Source organism: Eurypyga helias, unplaced genomic scaffold (assembly GCF_000690775.1).
Source record: "Eurypyga helias isolate BGI_N326 unplaced genomic scaffold, ASM69077v1 scaffold38752, whole genome shotgun sequence".
Classification (NCBI taxonomy): Eukaryota; Metazoa; Chordata; class Aves; order Eurypygiformes; family Eurypygidae; genus Eurypyga; species Eurypyga helias.
In genome coordinates, this window is record NW_010236015.1 from 1 (window position 1) to 11,092 (window position 11,092).

General features: G+C 49.9%; 1 protein-coding gene across 1 annotated transcript; it reads right to left on the minus strand.

The window, feature by feature from the left end:
• Positions 1-5,423: 5,423 nt before the first annotated feature.
• PKNOX2 (PBX/knotted 1 homeobox 2) lies at positions 5,424-11,050 on the minus strand (the record flags this gene model as incomplete). Its single annotated transcript, XM_010146946.1, has 5 exons — positions 5,424-5,780; positions 7,081-7,259; positions 7,645-7,721; positions 9,451-9,570; positions 10,925-11,050. Coding segments are annotated over 5 exons (750 nt in total), but the record flags the coding sequence as incomplete, so codon positions are not given.
• Between the last annotated feature and the right edge of the window lie 42 nt (positions 11,051-11,092).

The following is an 11,092-nucleotide window of genomic DNA, read 5'->3' on the forward strand; positions in this document are numbered from 1 at the left end:
CTCCCCCCATTCCCCTGCACCCCCCAAACCCCTTTTAAAAATTTTCATTTTGCAACCCTGCACCATCCCATAGATCCCCCCCCAATCTGTCTTGCAAAAAGCACCATTGTTCACACCCCCGCCTCCCCCCAAAAATCCTCCCTAAGCAGGGGGTTGCATTTGGGTGGGTTTTGACGCATGCGGTTAATTCGGTACCCCCCGGAATACCCACAGATTGCACTCCGTTGCAGGAAAATCGCAGACATGTTCTGCTTTTGCACCAGTTTGGGGTGATTTGTCTCAAGGCGTTGCAAAAAACAGGCAGTTTTGTGTCATCTGAGTGTTTTTTTGGGGGCGTGGGGTTTTTTTGGCAGTACCTGAACACGGTGATTCCCTATGAGAAGAAGGGGTCGCCGCCCTCCGTTGAGGACCTGCAAATGCTCACTAACAGTGAGTATGCTTTCCAGCCGCCGTTTTGGGGCGGAATTGGACGTTTTGCATCACCCCCGCATGGTGGATTTGGGACGTTTTGCATTGTTGCAGTGGCTGTGATTTGGGTGCGTCATTGTGACGCAGCCTATTTGGGGGGCGTCCCCCCTCCCCCTTTTTTTTGCATCGTTGCAGCACGGGCAGTTGGAGGTGCCATCACCCACGTTGCGTCATCGCAGTGAAGCCCATTTTGGGCAAGAAAGACCCACTTTGCAGCGTGGCATCGCAGCTGGCTTGGGGTGCGATCGGCTGTTTTGCACCATCACAGCACAGCATTTGCAGCAAAACCCCTCCCCCCCCCAATTTTTGTACCCTACACCAGTGCCGATTTGGGGTAGAACACCCGTTCTGCATTGCCACGGACTGGCTGGCTGGGGGCGAAGGGGCTTGTTTCAGATGCTCTCGGGCCTGGTGCATCGTTGGGAACTCCGGCAGTGTGTCTTTGGCGACTGTGGGGCTGGTTTTGGGTGGGAAAAGGGACATTTGGGGTGTGGTGGGGCTGAGCTCACAGCTCCTTTCTCCCTCACAGTCCTGTTTGCCATGAAGGAGGGGAACGAGAAGGTGCCCACGCTGCTCACGGACTACATCCTCAAAGGTATCCGCTCGCCTCCTGCATCCCCCGTGGACCCCGCGTGCATCCTTCGTGCAGCTCCTCTGCATCCCTCGTGCCTCTGGGCATCCACCATGGCCTGCATCTCCCGGTCACCCCTTCTGCATCCTTGTGCATCTCCCTTGCATCCTTCTACACCTCCCATGCATCCTTCTACACATCCCATGCATCCCTCACGCATCCTTCATGCATCCCTTATCACCCCTCTGGTGCAGCCTTCGTGCATCCTCCGTGAATCACGGGTACGTGTCCTGTGCATCTCTTATGCAGGGCTCATGCATCCTCACACACCTTTGTAGGTCCTTGTGCATCCTCCCTGCACCTCCCTTGCACCGTTATGGGGTCCATCTGCTTCCTTCATGCAGCCTCGTGAACCCCTGTGCACCCCCTTTCACCCCTCATGCACCAGTGTGCATCCTTCCTGTGCATCCCTCGCCCATCTCCATTCATCCCTGGGCATCCCGATGCATCCTCGTGCACAGCTCTTGTGCATCTTTTCTGCAGCCTCCTGCATCCTTGCGCATGCCTCGTGCACCACTGCGCGTGCCTTGTGCATTCCTCGTGCATCCCTTCCATGCTCCTGCGTTCCCTGTGCGTCCCGTTTGCAGCCACTGGGCAGCCTCATGCAGCACACACTGGTGCATGTGCATCCTTGTGCACCCACGTGCCCTTGTGGGCGCTCATGCATCCCTTCTGCATGCTCGTGAATCCTCATGCATGCCTGTGTGTGTGTGCACACTCGTGCAGCCCTGCTGCACCCCCGTGCATCCCCGTGCATGCTCAGACCACACCCCAGGCAGGCTTGTGCACCACTGTGCACCCTCGTGCATCCCTGTATGTACTTGTGCATTGCTGTACATCCCCGTGCACGCTCACGCATCCCTGTGTGCGCTCGTGCATCCCCTTGCATCCCCAGGTGCGCTTGTGCATCCCCGTGCACACTCACGCACCCCTGTGTGCACTCACACATCCCCATGCACACTCACACATCCCTGTATGTGCCTGTGCACACTCAGGCATCCCCATGTGCACTCACGTCCTTGTGCACACTCATGCATCCCTGTATGCGCTCATGCATCCTCAGGTGTGCTTGTGCATCCCCATGCACACTCATGCATCCCTGTATGCGCCCGTGCACACTCGTGCATCCCCGTGCGCACTCACGCATCCCCATGCGCACTCGTGCATCCCTGTGCACACTCACCCATCCCTGTATGCGCTCATGCATCCTCGTGCATCCTCAGGTGCGCTTGGGCATCCCCGTGCACACTCACATATCCCTGTATGCGCTCATGCACACTCACACATCCTCATGCACACTCACGCATCCCTGTATGCGCTCTTGCATCCTCGTGCATCCCCGTGCACACTCGTGCATCCCCGTGCACCCTTCTGCATCCCCGTGCGACCCCACACAACCCCGGTGCACGCCGGTGCACACCCATGACCTCTCTCTTCGCAGTGCTCTGCCCAACCTGATGTGGCGCTGCCCTCACGCCTCTCTGAAAATGGGGGCAAACCCAAGGAAAATGGGTCGCCCTTGGCCCCGCACTCCCCCCGCTCCCCCCTGCACTCCCTCTACCTTTGCACAGGTGGGAAATAAATAATACATTTCATTAATTAAGCAACTGGCCTCTGGCATCTTCATCCCCCCCGCGACGCTGGTGTGCAGCTCTGCGGCAGCAAAACGCCCTTCTTCTGGCAGAAAACGCGGACAAGGAAATTTTGCTGCGATGCTCATGAATATTCATTAATTTATAGACTATGTTAATTGCTGGGGAGCACCACAGGCAGCTGCCCTGCTCAGAGGGGCAAAATTCGTCCACGAATTCCATTTTGAGGGGATTTCTCCCATTTTTAGCTTTTCTGTAGCCCCATTTTCTGCTAAAAATTGTGCTAAAATCCCTTTTTTTCCCCCCAGAAAATCAATCTGTTAATTATCAATGGCTCATTAGGGAATGGAAGGGCTTCCATTTTGGGGAGAATTGCTCAGTTTGGAGATTTGTCAGTCATCTAGGGGGACAGTCACTAATTCGGGGTCATTACTCATTTTTGTAGAGTGTCATCCATTTTGGGGCAGATTCTGTCATTTTGGGGGAAGTCACTTTGGGGAGATTTACTTATTTTTGGGAGTATCACTTGCTTTGGGGGGGAGTCTTTCTTTTTGGGGGGGTTGCTAGTTTGGGAGGGCATCATTTTGGGGGACCATCACTCATTTGGGGGACTATTGCTCATTTTGGGAGAGAATCACTCCTTTGGGGGAAACATTTTGGGGAGCATTGTGGTTTTGAGAAGATTTTGAGAGATCCTGCCTGAAAAAAAATCGCTTTAATTTTGGAGGAGTATCTTTCATTTTGGGGAAATACCACTTTTTGGGGGGAAACACTTCAATTTTGGGAAGCATCCCTCATTTTGGGGAGTATAACACATTTTGGGGCAACATCACCCATTCTGGGGTGGGATGCTGCTTTTGGGGGAGCATCCCTCATTTTTGGAGAATATAACTCATCTTGGATGAGCATTTGGGGGGGAGGAGTGTAATATTTCGGGGGAGCATCACTCATTTTGGGGGAAATCACTAGTTTTTTGAGATTATAACTTATTTAGGGGTGAACATCCCTCATTTAGAGGGAGAATCACTCATTTTTGGAGCGTATAACTCATTTGGGGCGAGAATAACTTACGGGGGGCGGAGGGGGGATTTGCTTGTTGGGATACCGTTCCTTTTTGGGAAGCATCACTCATTTTTGGAGAATATCCATCATTTTGAGGTTAATGTGACTCGGGGCAGGAAGGGAGGAGGTGTGTGTAACATTTTGGGGGTGTGATTTTGGGGAAGCATCATTCATTTTGGGGTAAAATCAGATTGGAGCTCATTTAGGGAGGGAACACTTATTTTGAGGGGAGGATGGCTTTTTCAGAGGTATAAATCCTATTTGCGCCGCATCAGTCGCGTGCGGGTTTGGGTCAATTCACCTGTTTTGGGGGCTGATTCGCCTGTTTGAGGGGAGTTTTGCCCATTTTGAGGGGTTATTCACCCATTTTGGGGGTTTCTCTGCTCACTGCAAGAAGCTGCCAATAAAATACAGCTGCAAAACCTCATCTCGTAGTACTTTATAATAAATGGCCATGAATTAATACTAAATTACAATGAATCCTTTATGAAATTACAGATTACATTCACGCCAGATCAGTATCGAAAAATAGGCTTTTCTGCCCATTGCATCACTCATGTTTTTGTTTTATTTCCCCCGGCTGCTGTTTGGGGTTTTTTTTCTCAACTCCTCAAGAGCCAAAAAAAAAATCCAAAAATGGCAAAAAGCCGCCAAAAAAAATCCTTCGTACAGAAACCTGCATTTACAGAAGGAACCTGCAGAAGAAATTCCCTTTATTATTTTTGCCCTGCCTCACCTGGGTTTCCTTTTGCGTTTCCCACCGCCGCGTTTTAAGGTGAAATTCGCCCTTTTCCTAGAAAACACCTAAAATTCGTTGGTTTTTTTGCAGAGCCGCTCTCCCCCTGTGGCTTGTTTGGGGCAAAACTCCAACACTTTCCCATGCGGGTGGACGGTATCAGGGAGAAACCATCTTTCCAGCAATAATACTGAATTTCCTTCCACCTGGGTGAATCTTGGGGGTTGCCGTTCAATTTTGGCTTGAAAAATCTACATTTTTAAACCTATTTTTTCCCTGCTTTTTCCTGACTTGGTGCCAAAACACCCTGGGAAAATCTTGCTCCTGCAGCCTTTGCCCCAACTCTGCATTCCGACTCAGTCCTTAAGGACGAGGATGGGGTGTGATTTTTCCAGATTCGATGGCGTTTTACCACATAAATTAAAGGATTTGGGGGGATTTCCTCCCTTTTCCAGAAGGTTGCATCCAGAGTCACCAACAGTCGCAGCATCAGAGCCAAAAGAGGGAGGTTTGGGTAAACTGGTGGGTCAAGAGCGTGAAACCCTCCTGAAGCAGAATTTGCACTCGCCGATTTTTCCCCCCCCATGACGATACACTTATGCTTCTGAATCATCTTTTTGGGGAAAAAAACCCCAAAAAGCATCAGTCCTGGAGTAGGGTTTCTTTTTTGCACCAAGAAATCCACGTGACGGACGCGGTGGCCCACGGTGAAAACCCAGTGTCTCCCAACAGCATCGCGTGGGGAAAACAGCTTCCCCTAAAAACGCTTTTTCTTACCAAAAATGAAGGGAAAAGGGGGAAATAAGAATAAAACCTGAAAAAAAAAATAATCTGGCCACAATATGTGCCTTGTAAACATGTGTCCTTCACTTCCACGTGCCAACGTAGTCCCCGTGCTCCTGTGGGCAGCCGAGGCATCCACCAGCACCTCCAATTTGCTTTTTTCTCACCTATTTTGTTTTTGTTCGTGCCGGATTTTTTTGGCATTTGGGGGGAATTTTATTTCCGGTGCTGTCACTGATTTGGAGAGTGCGCAGGAGGAGCTATTCCAGTGAGTCACTGTGGTCCAAGCCAAGGTCGGTGCCGGCTGCTGCCGGGAGGCCACCAGGCTCTTCCTCCAGCTCTTCCTCCTCTTCCTCCTCCTCCTCCATCTCGTCCTCGTCCTCCTCGTCCTCCTCCTCTTCGTCAGTGCCGTCGAGGGAGTCGTCGTGGGCCGCCAGCATGGCCTGCTGCATGGCCATGGTGGCTGTGGCTGACGAGAGGGTCTGCAGGTTGTCCATGCTGAGCGAGCCTGGAATTAAAAATGACACATCAAGAAGGAGTGCCCGGCCGAGATAAACTGGGCAAAACCCCAATAACTCACGAGAAAAGCTGTACCTAGACACAGCACCCTGTCGGGTGCCCCACCTACCCCAGCCACTCCCCACAGTCCAACCCGTAAGTTTTTTAGCTAATGAATCTTCGTTAAGTAACAAGAAGCCTTCGGTTTTGAGAAAGCAGATGCCCACGTTTGTTGGGCAGAACTTCATCTTCTCTTAATACCCTCCCTCCCTTCACCTTCTCATCTCGTCAGGTCCATGCTCATCTCTGCTCGCTTCCCTGTCTCCCCATCCTCTCCTCTTTTTTGTCATTGTCCTCTCTTCATCTATTTTCTTCCCATCTTGTCTCATCCGGACATTCTGAAAAGCTCCTGTCTGGTGGTCTGTATTTGTAATTCTACATTTAAAATGACATTTCAGATAACAAACCCATCGAGGGTAACCTGAAGCTGGGTTGCTGGGTAGATTTGGGCCATTTTAGGACAGGGTATTTTGGGACTCGGGGAATTTCATGGCACACTGCAGATTGCAGGCTCCAAAAGGTAGTGATCTTTGGGGATATCTTTTCCCAGTGGACATCAGTTTAATTATACAGAAATGAAGGTACTGTTTTTTTTATTTTCCTAATGGGTTAGTTTGAACTGAAACTATGGTGATTGAGTTTTAAAATCTTGCAGATGCTAATGATTCGTGCAACTGTTCTCCTTGTTTTGATTGAAGTTTGGCAATGAATTAGGTATCAGGAAGAAGTTCTTCCCGGAGAGGGTGAGGAGGAACTGGAACAGGTTGCCCAGAGAAGCTGTGGATGCCCCATCCCTGGAAGTGTCCAAGGCCAGGCTGGATGAGGCTTGGAGCAACCTGGTCTAGTGGAAGGTGTCCCTGCCCATGGCAGGGGGGTGGGAACTGGATGGGCTTTAAGGTCCCTTCCAACCCAAACCGTTCTGTGATTCTGTGATCTTCATCTTCTCATTTTTCCTCATGTTGTCTCCTCTCCCCACCTCCCCCTGTACCCCTTCCCCAGCACCTTGGGAGATACCCCAAGTGATGCCCAGCAGTGGGTGATCCTTGAGGACTGTTCCCACACCGGGAGGATGGCCGTGCCCTTGTGACAGCCAACCCACAGGACCTTCTTGCACTGCCCACCTCTTCAACATGTTTTTCTCCACAGGGTGATAAAGGGCTCGAGAAATCCTTAATTACCAATTAACATTGCAATTTAAAGTGTGGCCACCCCATCCAAGACGGGCAGGGGCCATTAGGGTTTGTCCTTACCATCAGGATTTGTCCCCGAATTGCCACCCTGCTGCTGCAGGACGCCAGCGGCGATGGAGTTGGGCCAGAATCGCTGGGTGGGCCGGTGCTGAGATTTGATTTTCTTGGCTTTGGGGGCTGGGTCCGGGTTGCTGGCGTCGAGCATCGGCTGCAAGATGCGTCGCCGGGCGTTTATGAACCTTCCCAGGGAAAAGGGAGACAAATGTTACAGCAATTCTGAGTTGAAGCAACACACATTATAACAACTGAATGAACTGCAATATAAAACCCTTTCAAAAGTGGCTGCGTGGGCCAAAAGGCTGTTTTTTTGCCTATTTAATTTGCCTGTGGCATCATTGTGTTTTTCCAGCCGAGTTGGAGGCTGCAACATTTCGGGTTTGCCAGGAGATGGCACTGAGACATCGCAAATGAATGCTGCCCATTAAACACGCCAGCTCCCAGAAATCATTCCTAACCGTCCCAGTTACCCCCCAAAAACCACATTATAGAGCACCACAATAGCATGAAAAAAAGAAAAATCGCTGAAGCCACCAAGACGACTGCACGGGCCACCGACGGGCTCACCAGTTGTTGACTTGCAAGAGGGTCAGGTTGGTTTGGGCGGCGATTTGCCTCTTCTCATCCTCTGTGGGGTAGGGGTGCTGGGGAAGAGAGAGAGATGGGGGAGCACAATGACATCCCTGTGTGCAACGCAGCAGCCCCAGGGGGAAAAAAAACCCCACACCCTCCACCCCCTTTTTTTTCATTCCCACCTCCAATTCGGCAGCTTCCTGCATTTGCAGGGTGACATCATGTCACGGTTTCCCCAGTGTCCTTAGGGCTTTTCCAAGACTTTCCATCCAAGGCTTTTCCTTGAAGGAAAATATTATTTTTGGGGTGTTTTAGCAATTTTCTAATAATGGTTGTTGGTAAAGGTGGGATTCAGGCTTCAAAACAGCCACCCAAAGCACTCCTTGCCAAGTGCAGCAATAAAACACCCTTAAACCTCTGCAGCAGGAGGCTACCAGCACTCAAAGCCTCAACAACCCCCTCACAACTCTGCTGAAATCCTCCTTGCCGTCCCCAAAAAATTAAATTATTACCAAACCAGCCCAACGTCATTTTTCAGAGCCCCAGAACAGCTCCCGTGTTGACTGACACGACTTGTGTGGCCCCAAAGCAGTCGTGATTTCCATGACAAAACCACCCGAAGTCATGGCATACAGCAAACTCTCATCTCACCAGGGCCTCAGGGATGCTGGAGTGGTTAAAAACGTCTCTTTTTTTGCAAAAGTATCTCTGTTTTTGACATACTATTTCCAGGATTCCTTCCTTCTGCTGGTGCTATGAAAGACCCCGATAAAACGATGATCATCAATGCTGTTACATTAAAACCCACATCATTTATGATGGAGAAATCCCATGGGAAAGCCCAAGCATCTTCTGACCGTGAGGACTGGGCTGAGAGCAAAGATCCAACCATCCGGCAAAAGCATTTCTTTCAATTTTCCAGTCCAGTTTTGGAAATCTCAAACCACGGGGTTTTCCTGACACCCAGCTGTTTCTGGTCTTCCAAATCCTTTTTTCTGCTTGTGAATCTGCAGCTCACTCCTCCAAAAACAGGGCAGGTGCACGACGCAGCTTGGGATGGCAGCCCAGCACGCTCCCAGCCTTGTCCTCAGTGCAATAAATCCAAAATTTCCTATTTAAAAAAGTCTGGGAAGTTCTCAACCAGCTGCTGCTCCATGTCCCGGGTCATGTTTTACCCCCAATTGCTCCTTGGAGCTGTTATTTTCTGTCTTCCTGTTACCTGTGGGTCTCCCACATTCCCAGAGACCCTCGTGCAACCAGCTTCCCAGTGATTTCTGGACCGAATTACTGAGGAAACGGGGTTTTCTTTTAGCTTTTTGGCCTTCTTCCAGCCCTGCTAGTGGGAGAGCAATCTCCTTGCATGAAAGTATCCTGGTTGCATCCTCTGAGCTCCCTCCACCTACCTACATCTTCATTCCCCAAAATGGGGTGATTTTGTCATTCTGTATCCCTGATGTGCCACGACCGTACCTGTGGGGCAGCTTCCACCCACCCCCCGCTTGCTGGAAAAGGGTATTTTGGAGCTGTTAATGGTAAAAAACCACATCATCACCCATCCACAATAATTTGTGGAAGCCCCCCTCGTTTTTTCTTTGCTTATTCCTGCATTAAGGGAGTATTTTGGCCACCTGCAGTGACAACAGTCATCCCCAAAATACTCCCAAAATGAAACCAAAGCCACTTTGTGCCTCTGACAATGAATTCAGATAAAACACCACCTGAATTTGTTCCCCTTTGGGGATTTTTTGCCTTTTTTTTTTCTCCCAGCCTGGAGGGTGTTTTGGCAGCTGCAGTGCTCACCATGAGATGCTGGAAGAGCCATGAGCGCATGATGTTGGTGGCATGTTTCGGCAGGACGCCCCGCTTGTTCTTGGACTTCTTGTCCTCACCGTCGAGGAGGGAGGTGAGATCCAGGTTCACCTGCTGGGGGAGAGGAGGAGAATTGCCTGAAAACAGTGATGGACAGTCAAAAAAAATGAGTAAAGCCAACCCAAAAGAATGAGCAAAACCAACCCAAAAAGGGGAGTGGTGCAAGTGCAAAAAACAGGAACTCGGAGGGAGCATCCAAGCCCCATTTTTAAAAAAACAAATTACTGCATCAAATCCCCTTTTTCCCCCAGGATCTCTATTTAATATTTCTCTTTTGTTTTGCCAGTGCTTTGCGACGGGGCCGTTTTCCATGTGGGATTAAGGAGCGTAACACTTTTATCTTAAAAAAAGCCCAACCCAAAAGATGACTTTTCGAGCCTGAGGTTAAATCCCTGCCACTCCTTAACCCCTTCCAAACCTGTGTTTCTCACCCAGCTGATTCCCACCACCAGGAAAAATGTGCCCATCGAGTGAAAAATGTGCCTTTCCCCCCACCCCCTCCCCCCAAAAAAGAATAAACATCTTGCCGCAAGAGAAGTTTTAATGAGGTTGCAGGAACCCAACTGAAATCTCAGCGCTTGAGTTAAAAAGGGATTTTTTTTTTCCCCCAGCTCTTCATCAAAACCCTTCTCCTGGATGAATTAAACATCAGGCCAGCAGGTCCCTGCGATTCCCCTGGGCTCTGGCTGAATAAATCATGCCAGCGGTGCGGGAAGAGCATCCGGAGGTGCTTGTCCGGGGCTCTCTCCGTGCCCTGGTATTCCCTGCGCACGTGTTTTTCCTACCACAGAGGGTTTTGCTGACAGATTTAAGCTGGTGACGGAGAGATACTGAAGAAATTTTTAAAAAGCGTTGCAGAGGGGATTCCTGGGGATGGGGGTTTGGGAGAGATGATGGGCACACAGCCAAGTTGTCCTTATAAATCCTTTTTTACCCCAAATCGTCAATTTATTGCAAGAATGCAGCTATGCAAGGTAACACACATAGTTAACTATAGTAACAACCAAAGAAAAGGAATAAAACCAAAGCAAATGGGTTAAGAATACCCCAAAATCCATAAAGCAAGGGAAAAACGGAGCTTTTCCTGTGAGTGCTGTTCCTGCTGTACCAGACAGGTGATGCAGGCGATCCCAGATCCATAATATGACAGAAGTAATCCATCATAAACTGCACTGTACACTGTGTATCATAGATCATTATATGATACACTATAGGGGTAATACAAGCATTGCTGTAAGTTTTAGGCACCCCAAAAGCTCCCGTCAGATGGATTTAATCAACATTTTGTACTAATTAAAAATTTAGGATACTCCAAGGGTTGAATTTATGGAGAAATTGGGGTTTTGCTTGCTGCAGCAGTGCAAAATACCGCGTAAAACGGAAAACTGGGGTGGGAAGATCTTACCTGGGCGTTGGGGATCTGCAGGGCACCGGGGGCGATGGCTTGGGCAAGGACCTGGCCCTGCGACGTCACCATCGTCACCGGCTGGTACAAAGCTCCACCTATGGAAAAAAAGGCTCGTCCGGAGTACTGAACCCCCAAATTTCTATTCTTCCCCCCCCCAGCAGCTTC